The 17,402-nt window shown below is 43.2% G+C and overlaps 1 protein-coding gene across 1 annotated transcript in view; it reads right to left on the bottom strand.

Moving 5' to 3' along the window:
* The window catches only part of LOC104957379 (mediator of RNA polymerase II transcription subunit 13-like), a 34,446-nt gene that overhangs the window by 1,261 nt on the left and 15,783 nt on the right, over nucleotides 1-17,402 (bottom strand). The window contains exons 4-9 of the mRNA XM_010785004.1: nucleotides 15,074-15,219; nucleotides 5,807-6,007; nucleotides 5,528-5,722; nucleotides 5,250-5,412; nucleotides 4,128-4,238; nucleotides 1,434-2,180 (exon numbers count right to left, since the gene is read on the bottom strand). Of these exons, the coding sequence (XP_010783306.1) occupies nucleotides 1,434-2,180; nucleotides 4,128-4,238; nucleotides 5,250-5,412; nucleotides 5,528-5,722; nucleotides 5,807-6,007; nucleotides 15,074-15,219 (1,563 nt within the window). The remainder of the gene's footprint in view (nucleotides 1-1,433; nucleotides 2,181-4,127; nucleotides 4,239-5,249; nucleotides 5,413-5,527; nucleotides 5,723-5,806; nucleotides 6,008-15,073; nucleotides 15,220-17,402) is intronic.

Raw genomic sequence — 17,402 nt, 5'->3', positions numbered from 1 at the left:
CACACACATTTATCACTTGTTACTGTGACTCTATCAAAATGTGGCTCTGACGGTGGCCTACTTGTTCCTTGCATGTAACAGGAGGGAGCAGAAGAAAACTACTGGCTGCTGGGCAGGAGAGGAGGGGCTGACCCAAGTGTTATCCCTCCCCTTCATTGCCGGCTATGTTTCTCTGCACCTCCGTCCTCTCGTCATGCCTGTCCGGCTCCGATGTGAGGTGATGGTGTGCAGTGGCCAGGGCCAGAGATTAGCCGCCATTCAGAGCTGTGGCCGGGGGGATTACGGCTCACTAGAATAGCCATTCTGAGCGCTGGCCCCTTGGGATTGCATAACCCCGCCAATAATTCCCACAAGGTCCACCCTACGGCCTGCTTCACACTGTAGAAGCCCCCTCGCTCTGTCCATCTGTGATCCTCCGCCTGGCTAGCAGCTTCTTCTTGGTGCAAGTCTCTCTCTAGGCTTCCAAACCGATAGCCAGCTGAGGCAGTATTTCTTACATTTTCAACTTTATTACAAAAGTAGAGGAATATCTTAATCCAACCCTGCCATAACTCTTCCCTTCTCCGAGCTCCAGTGTGTGTGTGTGTGTGTGTGTGTGTGTGTGTGTGTGTGTGTGTGTGTGTGTGTGTGTGTGTGTGCGCGCGCATACGAATGGATGAGTAGTGCTGGCCCTGCACATTGGTGATGTATGATGTCAAAAGGGCACATAGCAGGAGATTAACATGCTGTACGCGGCTAAGCGCTATACTGCACGTTCTGAAGCTGAGGGAGGGACACAATTTTCTGGACTGTTTAAACTGCTCTAAAGCAGCACTATGCAACAGTGGAAAAGGTTAGAAATGTAGGGTTCGGATGCCCAAGAGAAGCACACATTTTGTTGACAATAACGATGAGGAAATATGCTCATCCTCAACCTTTATAATTACTGACTTTGACGAGACAACAACACATAAGTCGATAAGAGCCAACTGTGATGATGTTAGCATGGAATATTGATCTGATTTGTCTTACATATTGTTTAAACCTTTAACTTAACCACATTCAACTTTTTCTTTCTCTGCTAGCGCCATTGACACTGGTTCAAGTGGGTTTGGTTGGTTGACTATTTGTCCATGTTGGCTGCAGTGGATTGACTCTTATAACAGGCCTATTGTTTACAACTGACACTCGGTGCTCATCACTAATGAGAAGTTGTGAGGACTAGTAAAAAACAATATTTTTAATTATTCATCCCGTGTTGTTAATCTAAAAAAATACAAATCTTGAAAAGAATAAAGTTTTCCATTTATTAAACTATAAAATCCTTAGGGCTTCCTTTTAGTAAGATAATACCTAAGTGCAGGATAATTGCTGCTAACATGAACACTACCTAACTGCCCTGCGTGTGACAGAGGGCGATGAACATCATTTAATGATTGGCAGGTGTCACTTACTCTGTGACTGACACCAGGTTTTCCTGTGCCGCGGCCTCCTCCCTCAGTTTGTCCCAGGGCAGTAGTGGCGTGGGCAGCTCGGCTTCTTTCGTGCGGGGGAGGTTGAATAGCCTCCATGGTGCGAGGGAGCTGTCCTCCTCCGGGTCGACCCCTGCGCCCAAATACATGGTGGGCTCAGGGGGGTCGGAGTAGTTCGAGGCTCCGTGGTGGGGGTGATGGGAGTGGAAGTGCTGATTTAGACCCTCGGGCCCTCCGGGATCCTCACCGCCGCCCTTCCCCCCGCCGAGGCAGGGTTCCGACGGAGGCTGGTAAAAGTGTTGGCTGTTGGGGGTTGAAGGGTTCTTCATGCCCTCCCCTGATTCCTCGCCATGCTCGCAGGGGTGGGGGCTAAGAGGCGGGGGTTGCGGGGAGTTGGACTGTTCTGACTGCCCTACGTTGACCCCCCCACAATGGAGCTGGGTGTTTTTTTGGATGCCAGACACATCCGTAGAGCGCATACTATTGAATCTCCCTCCGTCCTGGCCTCTCATGGCTATCCTCTGACCGGCGGTGGCCTCAGCCTCCATGGAAGCGTCGTCGCTGGTCATGCTGCGATGATGGAAGGGCGTCTGGGGTCTTTTCTGCTGCTTGTCACCTTTCTCTGGTTTCTCCCCCCCAGCTTTGTGCTTGGTGGGAGTCTGGGAGGGCTGGCCCGATGTAGGTGTTTGGCCTGGGGTACTGCCTGTTCGCTGCTTCATTGATTTGTATCTGCAGGGGAGAAGACATTTTTATTTTAGAAAACATAAAGAAGGAAGGAAAAGAAAATCATGCTGACAGTAGAAAAAGGAATAATAACTGAATCTTAGCTCTATTGCCTATTCTGCTATCAAATAAAGCTCATCAGATAATGCATGACAAAGGAATATAGTATGAAGTGCGTTAAAAGCCAAATATAATGAGAAATTGAATAAAAGTAGTTTTTGTGTCTTTGCCTCAGACTGAATTCTGATGGATGTGGCTTAAACACGCAGTAGTGCTGCAGCGCCACTTCAGCAGGAGATTAGTTATCAAATGTTTACAAGACTCTCTAATCATAGATTTGTGTATTGATCCAACAAAAATGGGCAAACAGGTAGGACAGTCTGCTACAGCAGCGCTGAGTCACTCACATAGAGGAGAAAAAGGAGGAGAGTTACTGTGACTCACTTTAAAGTTACAATAAATCACCTCAGTCAGTGTTCAAAACGACAGACGTATCAGATGTGATAAATAGTCCATTAAAAAAAAACTACATCAGCTACTGCCTTTGGATGATGAGAGGAAATAAGGCTGGAATCTGACTGTAGACCCATGGATGTGGACAACCTGCTGCCAACAGACAACCTTCTAATACAACTGTCTCTGCCGCTGGGTCACCACTCAGCCTACTGCTGCGGTCAAACATCTGAGTGTTAAAGGAGAAGCTGGGTCTCGCTGATGGCCAGTGCACTGGTGTGTGCTGACAATTAAGATGTGGAGATAAGCAGACACACGGAAGGCTTCCATCTACAGATCAAGGCTAATGACCATTAAACCTGGCAACGCACAGAGCTTCCCATATCTGTGTTGCCAAAGTGCTGGGTGGCTTCCAACAAATGAACATGCCCCGGCTGACTGGGTCAATCCTCTCTGCTCGTCTGCCGCCCAAGCCGACTCTCCTCTCTCTAGGTGGGAGAAAAGCCGAGTGTAACGGATTCCCCGATGGAAGTGTGACCACGCTGGCAAGCAAGGTATCAACCAATCAAAACACACAAAGGTCAGCTTAGATACTACTACTCATGCTACTTGCTCATTGGCCATCGTCTACTGATGGGACCTGCAGTCTTCAGAGGATGGCACACGCATGTACACCAGGGTTTCCGCTAGGATTTCTTCTCGCCGGTCAAATGTCCGGACAGAATTTATTTTACCGGACACATTTGAAACGTACTGGTCATGTTTCAATAATAATAATAATAAGAATTGTGTAGCAGAGTTTCCGTTAGCAGGTAATTACCGGACTAGGACCGGATATGCTGATGTTTAAAACTCAGTTACTGGGGCTCGTTTTTATATTGCTTCAGTTTATAATCGTAACAGATCGAAAAATTCTGATTCATTTTTCAATAAATGATTCCACAAACAACAAACAACATAATTATTACATTCAAACAAACTACTTGTAGTAGATAAAGTACATTATTCAAAAGTTTACATTAACTTTGAATAATAACACGGGAGAAACGGATCCTCTCTTTTCCTCTCTCCCTCTCCTGACAGCCCGTCAGTTTCTCATGCAGCGCGCTAAACAGTGGGCGGGGCTTCAGGTGATCATGCAGAGCTGCGTGTCTCCGTCAGACTCAGCAGCTGATCTGATCTCTCTCTCGCGTCCGGTTATACTTCACTCGCGTTTATGTCCATATCGATCAGATCCAGCTCTCCTGATCGGCCTTTATAGAGAGCACAGATCAAACTATTAAGAGTGAATATCGGCCGATAATGACCGGCGGCCAATCGATCGGAGCATCGGACATTTTGACCTGCAGGTTTTGAATTTACCGGTTTTTAATAAATGTTACCAGCTAAAAAACGTTAATTACCGGCTAACGGAAACCCTGATGTACACATGTGAGTAAAGCAGCTGCTTTCAACTGTGATCGGTTGAGAGAGATGTTAAGCTGAAGACTGAGCACTAACCTGGAACAGCTGCAGTAGGACCTTTGTGAATGCTCCACAAAATCCCAGGCTGCCGCTTTCTCACTCAGCTCTTCGTCACAGGTACCGTTGGTTGCGGCTGAGAACTTCCGCCTTGGGAGGGAGAAAAAATACATGTCTATAACACAATTCTGCTAATGGTACATTTTTTGTGGGAAACTCAGCTCTTTCTCGTGTAGTGATTTTATTGTGAACCATCCTTTTCTTTTTAAACAAAAATCTTTCAATTGTGACTTAAAATCTTAAAAAAGTGCACAGCCTGCGGTACACAGTGTGGCATGGTGAGAGCTTTGTGCGTCGGCTGATGTCATCGCTCTGCTTGGAGCGAAAATATTTTGGCTGACAAGCCCAACAGCTAACTCTGGCTGACACTCTGTGCGTGGTCAAGGGGCAGCAGAGCCCGGGCTGCTCCCAATGTGTCAGATTCACTGATGGTGAATAACACAGCAGGCCATGTGACTAAACTGCAAACTAGCCCTTAGATTAATTATAAGTTTTTATTGTTTTTACTCTATTTTTCTGGTATTTTTGTATAGTGTAAGTATGATTCATAAAACGTTATGGAAAACTGTGTCAGTGTAGTGTGTAAACTACAGATGTGCAGTCAGAAGGTCATGGAAATGCATATTAACCTTTTCATCAGGCACAAGGGTCAGTGAAAGAAGTTTGACCTGCTCCACGCCAAGGCAGAAAACCGCTAATTTAAAGTGCATTTAGAAAAATTAACCAGGCATTGCTTTAATTTTATTGTTTCACACATTCCAAGTGTGCTTAAACAGTCTGCATGACCTCACTCTTCTTTGCTCAGCTTGTTACACTAAGCACTTGTGAGAAAAAAAAGTACTGTCACGGACTATTTCTTGCTAAATGAGCAGTTAAATATTAAACCTTTTGGCAAAAAAGATTGGACCATTGGACAATGCCTTCATCTCTGCACAAAAATGGATTGTTAACAATAGCTAAATGTGTTTATGGTCTGTAAACAAACATGAGGTACAAAAAAAACTGTTCTCTGTTAAAGCACTCTGAGTTTTTGGGTTAGATTTCTCTTTCTAGAATTGCTTACCAATCTTTGCTACTTCTAAGAGACAAAATGAGACGTACTTGTTCTGGGCTCGGTTGATATTGCACTCTTGCCAGACGCGCTCCACCACCTGGGTGGATAACCGGCGTGGAATCTTTCCTCCGTGGTGACTTGTTTTGTCCACGCTGAACGCATCAGATGCTGAAGGCATCTTAACCCACTTCTGGGCTGAGTGAGAGTCCACTGGGGAGGGAAGGAGCAAGGTTAAACAGATGTGACGAAAAAATAATGTAAAAGCAATCGTCATCCTAAGACCTAACTGAGGTCTTAAAAATGTACACTGCGTTTATCGCCCAACCTGTCTGAGCCTCCTCAGGCGATGTGGGAGGGGTGAGGGTCACCAAAGACATGGCGGGCTCTCGCTGGGAAGCAGGCACCTGGTGGCCACCCGGGTAGACGGCAGTGCAGTGGGAGGACCCCACAGGGGCCACAACAGGGATGTCTGACTGGGGAACCAGCACTAAGCATGCTGGGTAAACCATTCGCACACCACCTGCACACAGAAAGGCAGGGTGTTCAGCAACCAGAGCAGTGACACCGACATTTAAAAACACGTCACAGTATCCTCACAACTGACCTACGAGGACCTCTACGGAGGCCAGAGAGTCATCCTCCCAGTCCATGTCCTCCGCCTTATCCGACGACGACCCCCCCTTGGCGCTGGGGCTGATGGGATAGAACTGGTTCCACTCCTCGATCAGCTTCTGGGTGGGCGGGTCTGACATCTTGAACGACTGGCCCGTCAGGGTCCCGTTCAGGCCGAAAGGACTCAGGATAACTAGTCAGAAAGAAAGGGGTGGGAAGGAGAAGAAACACAATGTTAGTCAGCGTGAGGACATCTTCCAGAATGCCTCACAAGACGAGACATTTTCCTTACCCGATTGAGGGTCAGAGTGTTGAATGCTGTACAGATATAAAGCCTCTTGAGGCAAATTAGCTATATGGATATAAGGGTTTGCTAATAGATTGGCTCTCAGGCTGTATAAATACAATGTACCCGACACATCTACCAACCATCTGCTTTCCTTCACCTTGTATCCTTTAACTCCTGTAAGTCTATTTTCCCATTACCCCAGCAAAGGAGGTTATGTTTAGCTTTTGTCTCCTCTTTTACTAACATTTCCTTCTTCATCTCCCTCTGTTCCTTTTTATCTTCTATCCTCCTTTTATCTTGTCCCTAATTCCTTTCTATCATTAATCATTATTTTTGCCCTTTCCATACGTTCTGGTCTTGAAATCATACCATCCCTCATTGCCTTTCTAATTTATACATTTTTTCATCCCATTTTTACACTTGCAACTATCTAATTATTTTCTTGATCATCCTTCCCTTCTTCTTTTCCTCCTGTGTGCGTTTCTTTCCCCGTCACTCTGCCATCTCGGGCAGATTCAGCGCTGACCTTTCCAGAGCAGCGCTGGACCCAGCCAGTCCCGGCTGACTCGCCAAATGCTTACAGAGCAATCCAGACGCCAATTATTGGCAAGCGGTGGCCTCTCAGAGCCCATAAACAGGGGCTTATAAACAGGGTCCCTCCTCGGCAAACACACTTGACTGCACTGACATACGAGAGCCACACAGCGAGCTCATCAGTCTGCTTATAGAACAGACCTACACCCATCACAGAATGCAGATACAAGCATGCATAATGCATACATATGAGCACAGAAACCATGTCATATCAACTTGAGAGATCATATGAAGACACACACACAGCGGCTCTGCTTGTTATGCAGACATTCTCTTTCTCTGCATCATACATTTCAATGAGTAAAGATGTATGAATGGTTTTACCAACAGACGGGCTGTGTGGCTGGGTGAGTGAGAGAGCATTAGTTAACGTCCCTCTCTGCGCTGCCTTTCCATTGGTCATTACTACACTGGATGGCCTCTGTCCCCAGGTATTGGTCCTGCAGCTGGACCAAGGAACAGCTTCCAGGATGGGAAAATGGCGGAGACAACAGCAAGAAAAGAGTCGCAAGAGACGGATCTATATTCCTTAAGACTTTCAGGAAATCAAACCACATTTTTGATGCTATTTACGGCCAGCATTATAACTGATACATTCAAGGTATGTAAATGTTGTAAACACCCCTCTATCAGTGTCCAACACAATAAGCAGAAGCTAACAATACAGCCTCAATGTTTTCTGTTTACCATGTGAGAGTTCTATTTTGTGCATCTACAATAAATCATCATTTCCAAGCAATTTTTGCAATGGGGTAATGGAAACAGCAGGAGCTGTTGGAGGCAGCAAACCTCCAACTACTCTTAACTATGTCCTGCTGTTGTGATGAAATGACTCGCACTATGTGCAGCATGAAATTAAATTATAATACAAATATTATTGAATGACTTCTACACTGTAAACAGACACACCAGCTGCTCTCCTGGTGGACTTGTACGCTCTTAGACACTTTGCTTTTGTATAAAACCCAACTTGATAGAAAGATCTAAACATCAAACACTTCTTGGTATTTTCCGATAGTGACTGTCAGGTGAAATGAAGTAGTGGAGAAAGAGCACTGTGAAACATTATTTGGCAAAGTTTAGTACTACAGAGAAAACCCAGGAACATTTAAAGATTAGAATAAGCTAAAGCATTAAACATGTTGTCTAATCACAATGTCTCCTGGATGCCCCTCAGAAAAACTTCACCTATAGAACACACTACGTCAGCTAAAGCTACCCTGCAGAGGGAAGAACAAAAGGTTGTGTAGCGGTACACAACAACATCCAATTATGGTCTATCCTATTAACCTTAATTAAATCCAACTCCTATTCCCTTTCATTGCTGCATTTCTTCCTGCACACACACACACCGCTAAGACCTGAGGCCAGTTGTGGAAGAGGGATCAAATTCAGCACAATTATGGAAATGGTTTACCGTTTTCCCCATCACCACCCCTCCACGCCCTCCTCTCCATCCCCTCCGCCGCCCTCTCTCTCTCTGACTGCGGGCCTATCTTCTGCTCCCTGAAGACATGTCAAATGTGCTCAGATCAGTGTAATGGGCTGAGAGTTCATTACATTCACTCTGCGCCCTTTTATGAGGTCACATCCTGGAGAGGTCTGCCTGCCAGAGCGCTCTGCCGCGCAGTAAACCAAGCTTGGCAGAGGTGAGGGGGAGGAGGAGATGGATGGATGGATGAAGAGAGGTGGGGGTGGGATCAGCCCTCCCTAGACGCTATGCTTGGTTAGCCAGGAGGAGATTCACTGCGGCGGTGAAAACAGACACCTGCGCATAGACACACGCCATACTCAAGAGACCACACACACACACACCAGGGCTCGAGTTTAAGGACGTCCCGTCGTCCCGGGGCCGAAAAAAATAGTGTCAGGGAGGATAAAAAATAATTTTGGGACGAATTTGGGACGAGAGTTAAAATAAAAATACCCTGCTAACTCTACTACAAACGGCGATGAAAATAAAATCGACTGCAAGTTGTGTGTAGCACACAATTATTAAACCTCCTTGTCAACATAAACACACAAAATATTTAGCAACCTGCAAAACACACACACACACTCACACACACACAGACAGACACACACACACACATACGTAAGCTGTGCCCATGTGCTGTCAGCCAGCCGCACAGCTGGCTGTGCCCGCGAATTCCTGGCCCGCAAATTCGCGGGTCTATCTACAGTAGGCTATGTACTGAGTGTGTGTATTTCGCGGGTTGAGTGATGTAAAATGACAATGGTATCCCGTGGAGGAATTCTGAAATGTTTTACCGTTACATCACAAAAACGCACAGCAGAACCAGACCCTGGAGCGCCGGCCTCTTTATTTACTTACTCCACTTCATCCCCTATGGGTAATAAGGCTGAGATGAGAACCCTCCATCGTATTTAGTCCTTAGCAATATGCNCGATAAAAATATTTCACCCCTCACCTGGATTGTGGAGATCATCCCCAAGAGTGAGGAGGATCCTCCGAAGTGGAGGAGACCCCCGTACGTTAAGGGGGCCATTCTAAAAAAAAATTTATAACTTCAATTTTCGTAGTTTAGACCACGTGAAACTCTCCGGTTTTAATTCTCTAGATAACCTAGATACACCGAGAAACGAAACTAAGTACGGAAGGGTCAGGGAATAGTGCACGTCGGATATTCTCGTACCGCGGTCAACAACATCGGTCAACACCAACTTCCGTAGGACTGAATGAACTTGGCTTTTACAGGATGTACGTATCGTCTTTCTACCGTAGAAACATGTACTTATAAAAGGTCGGTTAGAGACAAAACAACTTTTGCTCGAGGAATGGGGTGACATGTCCGCCTCAACCCATGAAAAAAATTTATATGGCGGACCGAGACAAAACGGCTACAGGGAGACACGACCGTGAACGCCCGGCGACTCCCCACCGCCACAAACCCCGTTGCTTCTGCCGACGCCGACCGAGGCGGAGGCACCCTCTCCGCCCGTTTCGGCGGCTCAGCCCGCAATCACAGGTGCTGTCACCGGACCGCCCATTGCATTTACTATGGAGACCTAAACTTGACAATAATGGACGTCATCTACGTCACAATGACGACCGCTTATACCGCTAAAGTTGATATAAGAAGAAGAAGAAGATATAATAAAGTTAAAAAAATAAAAATAAAAAAAAAAAAAATTAATCAATGAATGATAATAATAATAATATATACAAATTATAGAAAACTGAAAAGAAAAAATGGGAAATACGTGCATCTGGGCCGGACTGTTGTAAATATTCCCTGGGGTGTTAGATAGAAATTGACGTTCCCTATTACCAGAGATACCACACTTCTTGTGGGCTTACCGATCTAATAGACGTCCAACATCAATGAATTCATATAAAACGTACGATATGAAAACAGTGAAAATGAACATTGTAAAAAAAAAAACTTACGTCCTTGAAAAATAACATTGGGTCATAAGGATGTGAGCCATGTGAAATGAGTTTGGTTCTAGACTTGACGGAAGGTCGGAAGACTGTTATTGGACCTCACCAATGGGTTTCTCTTTTGGACGAGACTTCCAGATAACAAGTAACAAATCGTTTTACGGACGTGAGTCGAAACGAAAGAGGTTATAGTAACTTTACGTCGGGTCTACGACGAATAAAAAAAAGCCAAAGCGTTTAAAGAACCTAGGCATGCGCGAACGTACATTTAGCAGAGGGCAGCGAGACACGTCGACCGGACATGGTTGATGACGACACGATGTGGAAGAAAGTGTATTCACCATACTAGGGATCACAGCAGGAACGTATACTAACCGGCGTACCACCGGGTCGGATTTATTTTCTGTGCGGGACGAACGTTCCTAAGAGTCGTTGCTATCCTCGCCGACCTCTAAGACGAGGATGTGGCCCCTGCCCTCAGACGAGAAGATCGCCGTAGAGCGCTAGCCGCCACAAACTCTGGCAGACTTAATTTAATAGTTCAGGTGGAGTTCAGTACTTCCGAGTTCCAGTTCAGGGCTCAGTAACCACCAAGTCAGGGTTCAGGCTCAGCGTCAAAAAAACACTAAAACAGTTCAGGCTCACAGTTCATGGTTTTAACCACCAGGGTACACTGAGCTCAGGTGGTGGAGACCACGGTTGCTATGGCTTATGTAAAACTTTGTGGTCCTATGCTATTTACTATGCTAAGTGGGGACAACGCTATGTCAAGCTATGCTAAAGTAAGTTGTAATACGCTATGCCCCGCGTTATATTAGCTAAAGTGTATGTTTTACGTTGCTTACGGTGTACGGTTTTATTTACTATGAAGTTTATACACATGCTGTCTCCCTAAAAACAAAATACAGGAATATCCCACCGTTCGTTTAGTTTTAAACTTGTTTTTTCTACGTATATAACAAGAGAGATGATCATGACGTGTAGGGTGATATAAATAATAGCTACGTAGGCGCTCAACAGTTGGGTTTGACATCGGCTTACACCGTGAGGAAAGTTTGGCCACGTGAGGCGTAGAACTTTCAAATACGGCCACTGGTTAGCACTTAGTCACTTAGAACTTGTAGGGATAACACGTCGTCTATCTTCGGACTGTCGCGTCCATCGGTAGGTCAATAAATCGGCCGGCCGAAAAATGTCATGGATGCCGGGAAGGGGTGGTCTACCTTTGGTAAAAAAAATATATAAAAAAAACTATAAGTAACCGAATTAGCCTTAAAAAATCTCGGTAAGGGGGTACCCTTTAGTTATGTTTTTCACTAAAGCTCGGCCAAAAGGGTGCGCCCTCTCTAATCTCGGATGCACCCTGAGTCATTTTGTTCTGGAACCGGGCCTGCATGTTGTACACAGTGGAAATAAACATTCTGGTTACCACAACATCAGGGATCTTATACATTAAACTCCTTCTGAATCAAACCGTCACGGTAGCCTTACCTTACTGATCCCTCTTAAAATAGAAGAAAAACACGTTACTTTACCAGCAGAGAGAAAATAGATTATTAAATTATTAATGTGACTAATAAAGAGCAGTTTGATTATTAAGTATTATTCTGTTGATGGATGTCATTACATTTGTTGAAAAGCACATAACTTGTTTAAGACTTGTTTTGTCAAAGTTTAGGACTTGGACTTGACTTGAACTTGCCCATCCTGACTTGAGACTTGACTCGGACTTGAGCGCAAAGACTTGAGACTTGACTCGGACTTGCAAAACAATGACTTGGTCCCACCTCAGGTGGCAACGTATCGAGATGTGCATCACATCAGCCTTAGTGATGGAGATGCACATCCCTAGTGCACAAACTTATCTCGTGCCCTCATTGGTCATGTGCGCGTTCGTGTGTGTTGGAGGAGGGGCTCTGTAAGGAAGTGGCAGATTTTTTCCGGCTGTGTATTTTCAAATTCTAGCGCACTCGAGCTGCTTTCTCCAAAATGACCTACCCCACCTTTAAAGGCGGCTAAATTCATATAATGCTATGGTTGAATTATAAGATAATGAAGAACAAATAATATTCGAGCAATTCAACTGAAGCCAGGTTATTTCTTAATGGACCAAGAAGAGGTGTGTATCTGTGGAGTTCCTTGACAAGACATTTTTAAAAGCCACAATGACCGGCATTTATTGACCAATAAAATGAGTCATAGGCAACTATGTAGTAGCTGGTGGCTAGGGAGCAATATGATCATCCTTAATGACTATGAAACCCCATCAACATCCCTATAGCAACCCGTAAGTCCAAATAACCTTTTCATTTTTATCCAAGGCACTAGTCTTTAACTAGACGGGACATTATCACCTCCCGTCAGGAGAGCTCTCCACACAGTAAAGGAGGGTGCACAAATGAATGCGTTGAGTGGAGGAAGAGATCCCTGTTATTACTCTGGAGGGGGCATACGGAGAGGGGAGGGCTCAATAACTTCTATCCAACTGCAGGTGAGAAGACAAAGAACATTTCCTCATGGGTCATTGGATTTCTTTTTTGGATGGGTGAATTAGGTAATCATTGTCTGACTTCAAACTCCAATCCAAAGTGCTTTCTTTCCCAGTTTTGAGGGCACCGCTTTTCTATTTCGAACTACTTGGGTTAAAAATGCATTAACGCTGCAAACATTAGTGGACTCAACAATTAGTTTATTTGTCAAATAAATATATTTTAAAATGGATATCTTTGGGTTTTGGAATGACGAATCAAGATATTTAAAGAGATCACAATGAACTTTGACAAACTGGGATGGACCTTCGACAGAATTTCCTAAAATGTAATACCAAACAATTAATCTAAAAAATCATCAGCAAATTAATCACTAATAATTAAGTGTTCGCTGGAGCTTTATGGCATGTTGTTTTAAATCAGGGGTTCAGTGATGTGAAAGTTATGTTTATATCAGCAAAGTTAAGCAGAATAATGCTTGATGCAGATATTCATAACTGTTTCAATTGCAAGCAGGATGAGTGTGTAATACTCTCATTTTATTCTTATAGTATTATTCAGAAAACTCAGAAAGGATTTTCTCCTTTCACAAAGTAAACGTATATCATAGTCATTACATTAAAATGTCTCTGTGTGATTGGAAATGCAAGCAAACAATGGTTTTGGGATTACAAAGCGTTTGGCTTAGGGTGGGGTAATGAATTTAGAGCCAATGATGGAATATCATTAGAGCCACACGGTTTATAGCTACTCTACACTACACTATAATTTAACGTGACTACAGGGGCTTTTCTTTTTTTTAACTGGTTGCGAGCCAATCTGTAATGACAGAAGATACTGTATACATTATGTTGGCAGCAGCAGCACACACAGCTTGCTAATATACTTCATAAAATTAAAAAACACTACACTTGCACTAAGCATTCAACGTTTTCCAGATAATATTCTCAAAGAAATGCTTCTGAAAGCATAATTCCCTTATCTGCTTGAGTGTACTCAACATTATGTCTTTGGAAAATACACTGGGTGCAGTGCTCAACAGTCTGTTGTTATTTTGAGTTTAATTCTTGAAGATTAACGTGTTCAAGCAGGTGCTATTTCTTAGATTCTTTGCTTTTTTTTTGTTCATTTGGTTTCCAAAACATTAAGTAGTTGCAGAACTGCCACTACAGTAAGAACATTACCTTCCAATATTTGATTAGCGATAGATATTCTGTTTCATTGTCTTTTCTTGCATGGTGGGGGTCCTCAGAAGACCCTGACTTCTTACTTTGGCACATTTTGTGTATACTCTTTAAAGCAGGGATGTGTCCACCTCAACTCTTCATTTTACAATATTAAAATGACAACTTCATGACTTGAAGAAAAACCCCTGAGACATACTGCATTATTCTTTAGTCATTATTCTATTAAAAGTTTAACATTATAAACTCAGACAGCTGTGAAAATTCTTCCCAATTTATCATTTCAGTTGAGCCATTCTACACTGTTCGATGAATTGATTAGAATGCTAGTTATTATTGTTCAAAATAAATAAATAAACTTGAGGTCATTCATCACCAAATGTATTTCTGCTAAGCTGCAGTATGTGAAAGATCATCCTCAGCTGACCTTACGTTTTAAATGAAATTGCAAAGCAGAAAAATCATGCCAACGTCAGGCGGCTTCTTCTGGATTCTGTCAGCTGATCGCAGCCATTTGTTTTGGAATGAGGAACCAAGGCAGTCTTAGAAAGCATTAAAAAGAGCAAGCTTTATGGTGCACTCGTAAGATAGTCTCTGAGCGCCAGAAGGCACTCCCCCACAAAGTAGAAGCTCAGTGGACATATGAAATATAGTTTTTCGCCATACCATATAGTAAAACTAAACATTTAGTCTAAATCCTAACATTAGCTATAGCCTACACTTTCTAATGTACCTTTATAGGCTTATTGTTGAAGTCAACAGGCCATCATGTCTCATTATCATCATCCATCACATTATTTTCCTCACTGATAGGCAAGAGGCCTTCCAATCATTGTTATATACGTATTGATTTGAACGTTTTATTAACCCGTCCGTTATCTAAATGTATAATAGAACAACAACAACAACCTTCTAATTTAGTGTAGAGCATCAGATTGGATAAACAAACGCACCACTAGCCGCAGTGTTTATTCCCTCTTTAAAAGAAATCCTCCTCTGTTTATTCCTGTCACTTGAGGGTAATGATTTGTCTCACCATAACTGTGTACAGATACATTAGAGCACAACAGTTTGTTTGTTTATCCAGTTTCCTATGAGGTTTTTAGGAAAGAGACAAAGGCAAGGCTGCCACATAATGACCTCTTATCAGGAGGAGACATTCTGTATTCGTTGCTAACTGGCCCAAATAAAGCTGTGTTTGCCGTCGCCATGTCACACGTTTGATGTTATTGTTTTAGCTCTAACCTTCCTCTTGCTGCTCACACACTAACAGCAGAGTATTGGACTGGAGACCCACCTTGGAAGGGGCTGGATGCCTGCTGAGCCAGGGTGAGGTGCTCCTCCGTCAGGTGGTAGACGGGCTGGTGCTGGTTGATCTCCACACTGGTGCACACGTTGCTCTCCCCGTGCAAAAAGAAGGTGAAGGCGCAGGATAGGTGCTCACTGTGAGGAGGAAGAAGAGGAGAGAGATGAGTCATTTGAGATCAGGCTGCTTTAATATGCACTTTTGAAAAGTGCTGCTATGCTCAATGATTAACTCCAATCCAGAGTGAGGATGAGAAGTGACTGCTGCAGCGAAAAGAGAACAGATCAGAGAGTGTAGTGGTGGGGGGGTGAAACCTACAGACAGAAAATATGATATAAAAGGTTTTTTTACAGTAGGATCTCTCCTATCACTCATTGTCAATGTGAAAGACTCTTGATAGGAAAGATTAAGCCAGAGTATAAAGCCGGGGTGCAAAAGGAGACACCACCTATAAGCTTTTAATGGTCTGGCCCCTTCTTAAATCATCAATTCTCTACTGTTTTATGTCCCCGTGTGAGTCCTAAGGTCCTCAACAGCAGGCCTTTTAAATATTACTAAAGTCCCCAAGTTGTTGAACACCTTCCAAGAAATATTAGAAAATAAAAAAATTCACCTTTATCCGGCGTCCGTTCATCCTTATTTTTAATTGTTTAAATATATATATTTCCTTTTTTTGCATTTAAGTATTTTCTCTTATTTCTGTCTTATGTTTACTGAGCTGCTTATCTTTTGTTAACTTCAATTATTTTATTGTATTTGTTCCATTTCCTTTTTTTACTTCTTGCAATCATATATGTGAACATAAAAAAAGAACCACATTAATATTAAATATTATTATTAATATGTGTATACTTAGATGAAGATGATGAAAGATGCATTTTAAGCCTGTTTCAAATTGTTCTGATGGCGGGATAAGTGTGTATTTTAATATTGCTACAGACAATAATTTCCGTGTAATGACAAAGAGCAAATACTTAAATAAACAGCATTTATGGGTGTAGAAATTGAGTTCAGAGACTTAAACAGCCTGCGTAAAGGTCAGGATGAAAGTAATTCCACACAGCGGGGCTCGCAGGTGTTTAGTGTGCGAGTGTGCCTCTGTCCCTCTGGTGCTGTGTGTCAAACAAAGGGGCAAGCCCGGACTAACCCTGGATTTCCAGCCAATAGTCGCAGCTAAAACAGTACTTTTCTCTCTTGCTCACAACAACGCCTGCCTGTGCCAGTCTGACCTCAACAGCACACAACAAAAGTGACAAGTGGAAGAAGAAACGGAAAGCAAGGACACAGCAGACGGAAGGAGAAAGCAAAATGCACACCATTGTCCATCAAACACACCCGCAGACACACACACAAATGCAGAGAGCGCTAGAGAGCAGGGCAAGTGACGGATGACCAAATGAAAGTGGACGCTGTGAATTTGGAAGTGGATTAAAGAGGGTTGCGTCCTCCGAGGATTTGGTTAAGCAAATATCAGTCTTCTCTCGCTGACTCTCTCTGGCACACCTACTCTGCAGAGGATTAAAGAGAAAGAGAGCGAGGCAGGGAGAGATGGAGAGAGTGCACTTCAATAACATAATTCCACCTACGTAGTGAAGAGATGCCCTAAGCCCCCCAGAGCTTGACATTCATCTTACACTTGACTTTTTCCAGTCAAATATGAGGTGTTGCTAGTTAATATGAATGTTCAATCTTCACATTCCACAGCTGGAAGCAAGTAGGCTAATGAGGGTGATGCAGAGAGAGAGGGAGGCTTAGGTACTCGGTGAAAAGTAAGGATAGGTTAAACATGTGTCAAGTCTGGCATGATGCAATACGTACATTGAAAGCACTATTGATCGCTGTAATCCTTTCTCCTGGGTGCGTCTATCATTTTTCTAACCCGACTTAGATTAGACTATGCCAACTTCCAAAAAATGAGAATTTGATAGTCACTTCATAGAGCATTATTTTCAGAACAGATTGATGAAAATAGCACTTTTAAATGTGACTGAAGATCACAGTTATGCAGAGCTGAGTAAATGTCAATGAATCTTTTAATATGAATTCATCTATGATTTAAGTAGTTTAACTAGCAAACAATTAGCCTAATAGCTTTTTTATTAGAGATGTCCCGATCCGATCATGTGATCGGGGATCGGAGCCGATCACGTGATTTTCAAAAGATCGGAAGGAAAAAATTGGGGAATCGGGAATTTATTAAAAATTTTTATAAAAATATGTTTTTATTTTTTTATTTAATGTTACAAAACAAAAATGACCATGTTCACGTCTTAAAGTCATCCTGAGGCCTTAGTTTTGGTTTAAAATTACACAACATCAT

The sequence above is a fragment of the Notothenia coriiceps genome, unplaced genomic scaffold (genome assembly GCF_000735185.1).
Source record: "Notothenia coriiceps isolate Sejong01 unplaced genomic scaffold, NC01 NC01_scaffold00026885, whole genome shotgun sequence".
NCBI classification, from domain to species: Eukaryota; Metazoa; Chordata; class Actinopteri; order Perciformes; family Nototheniidae; genus Notothenia; species Notothenia coriiceps.
This window is presented reverse-complemented; position numbering and strand designations above follow the sequence as displayed.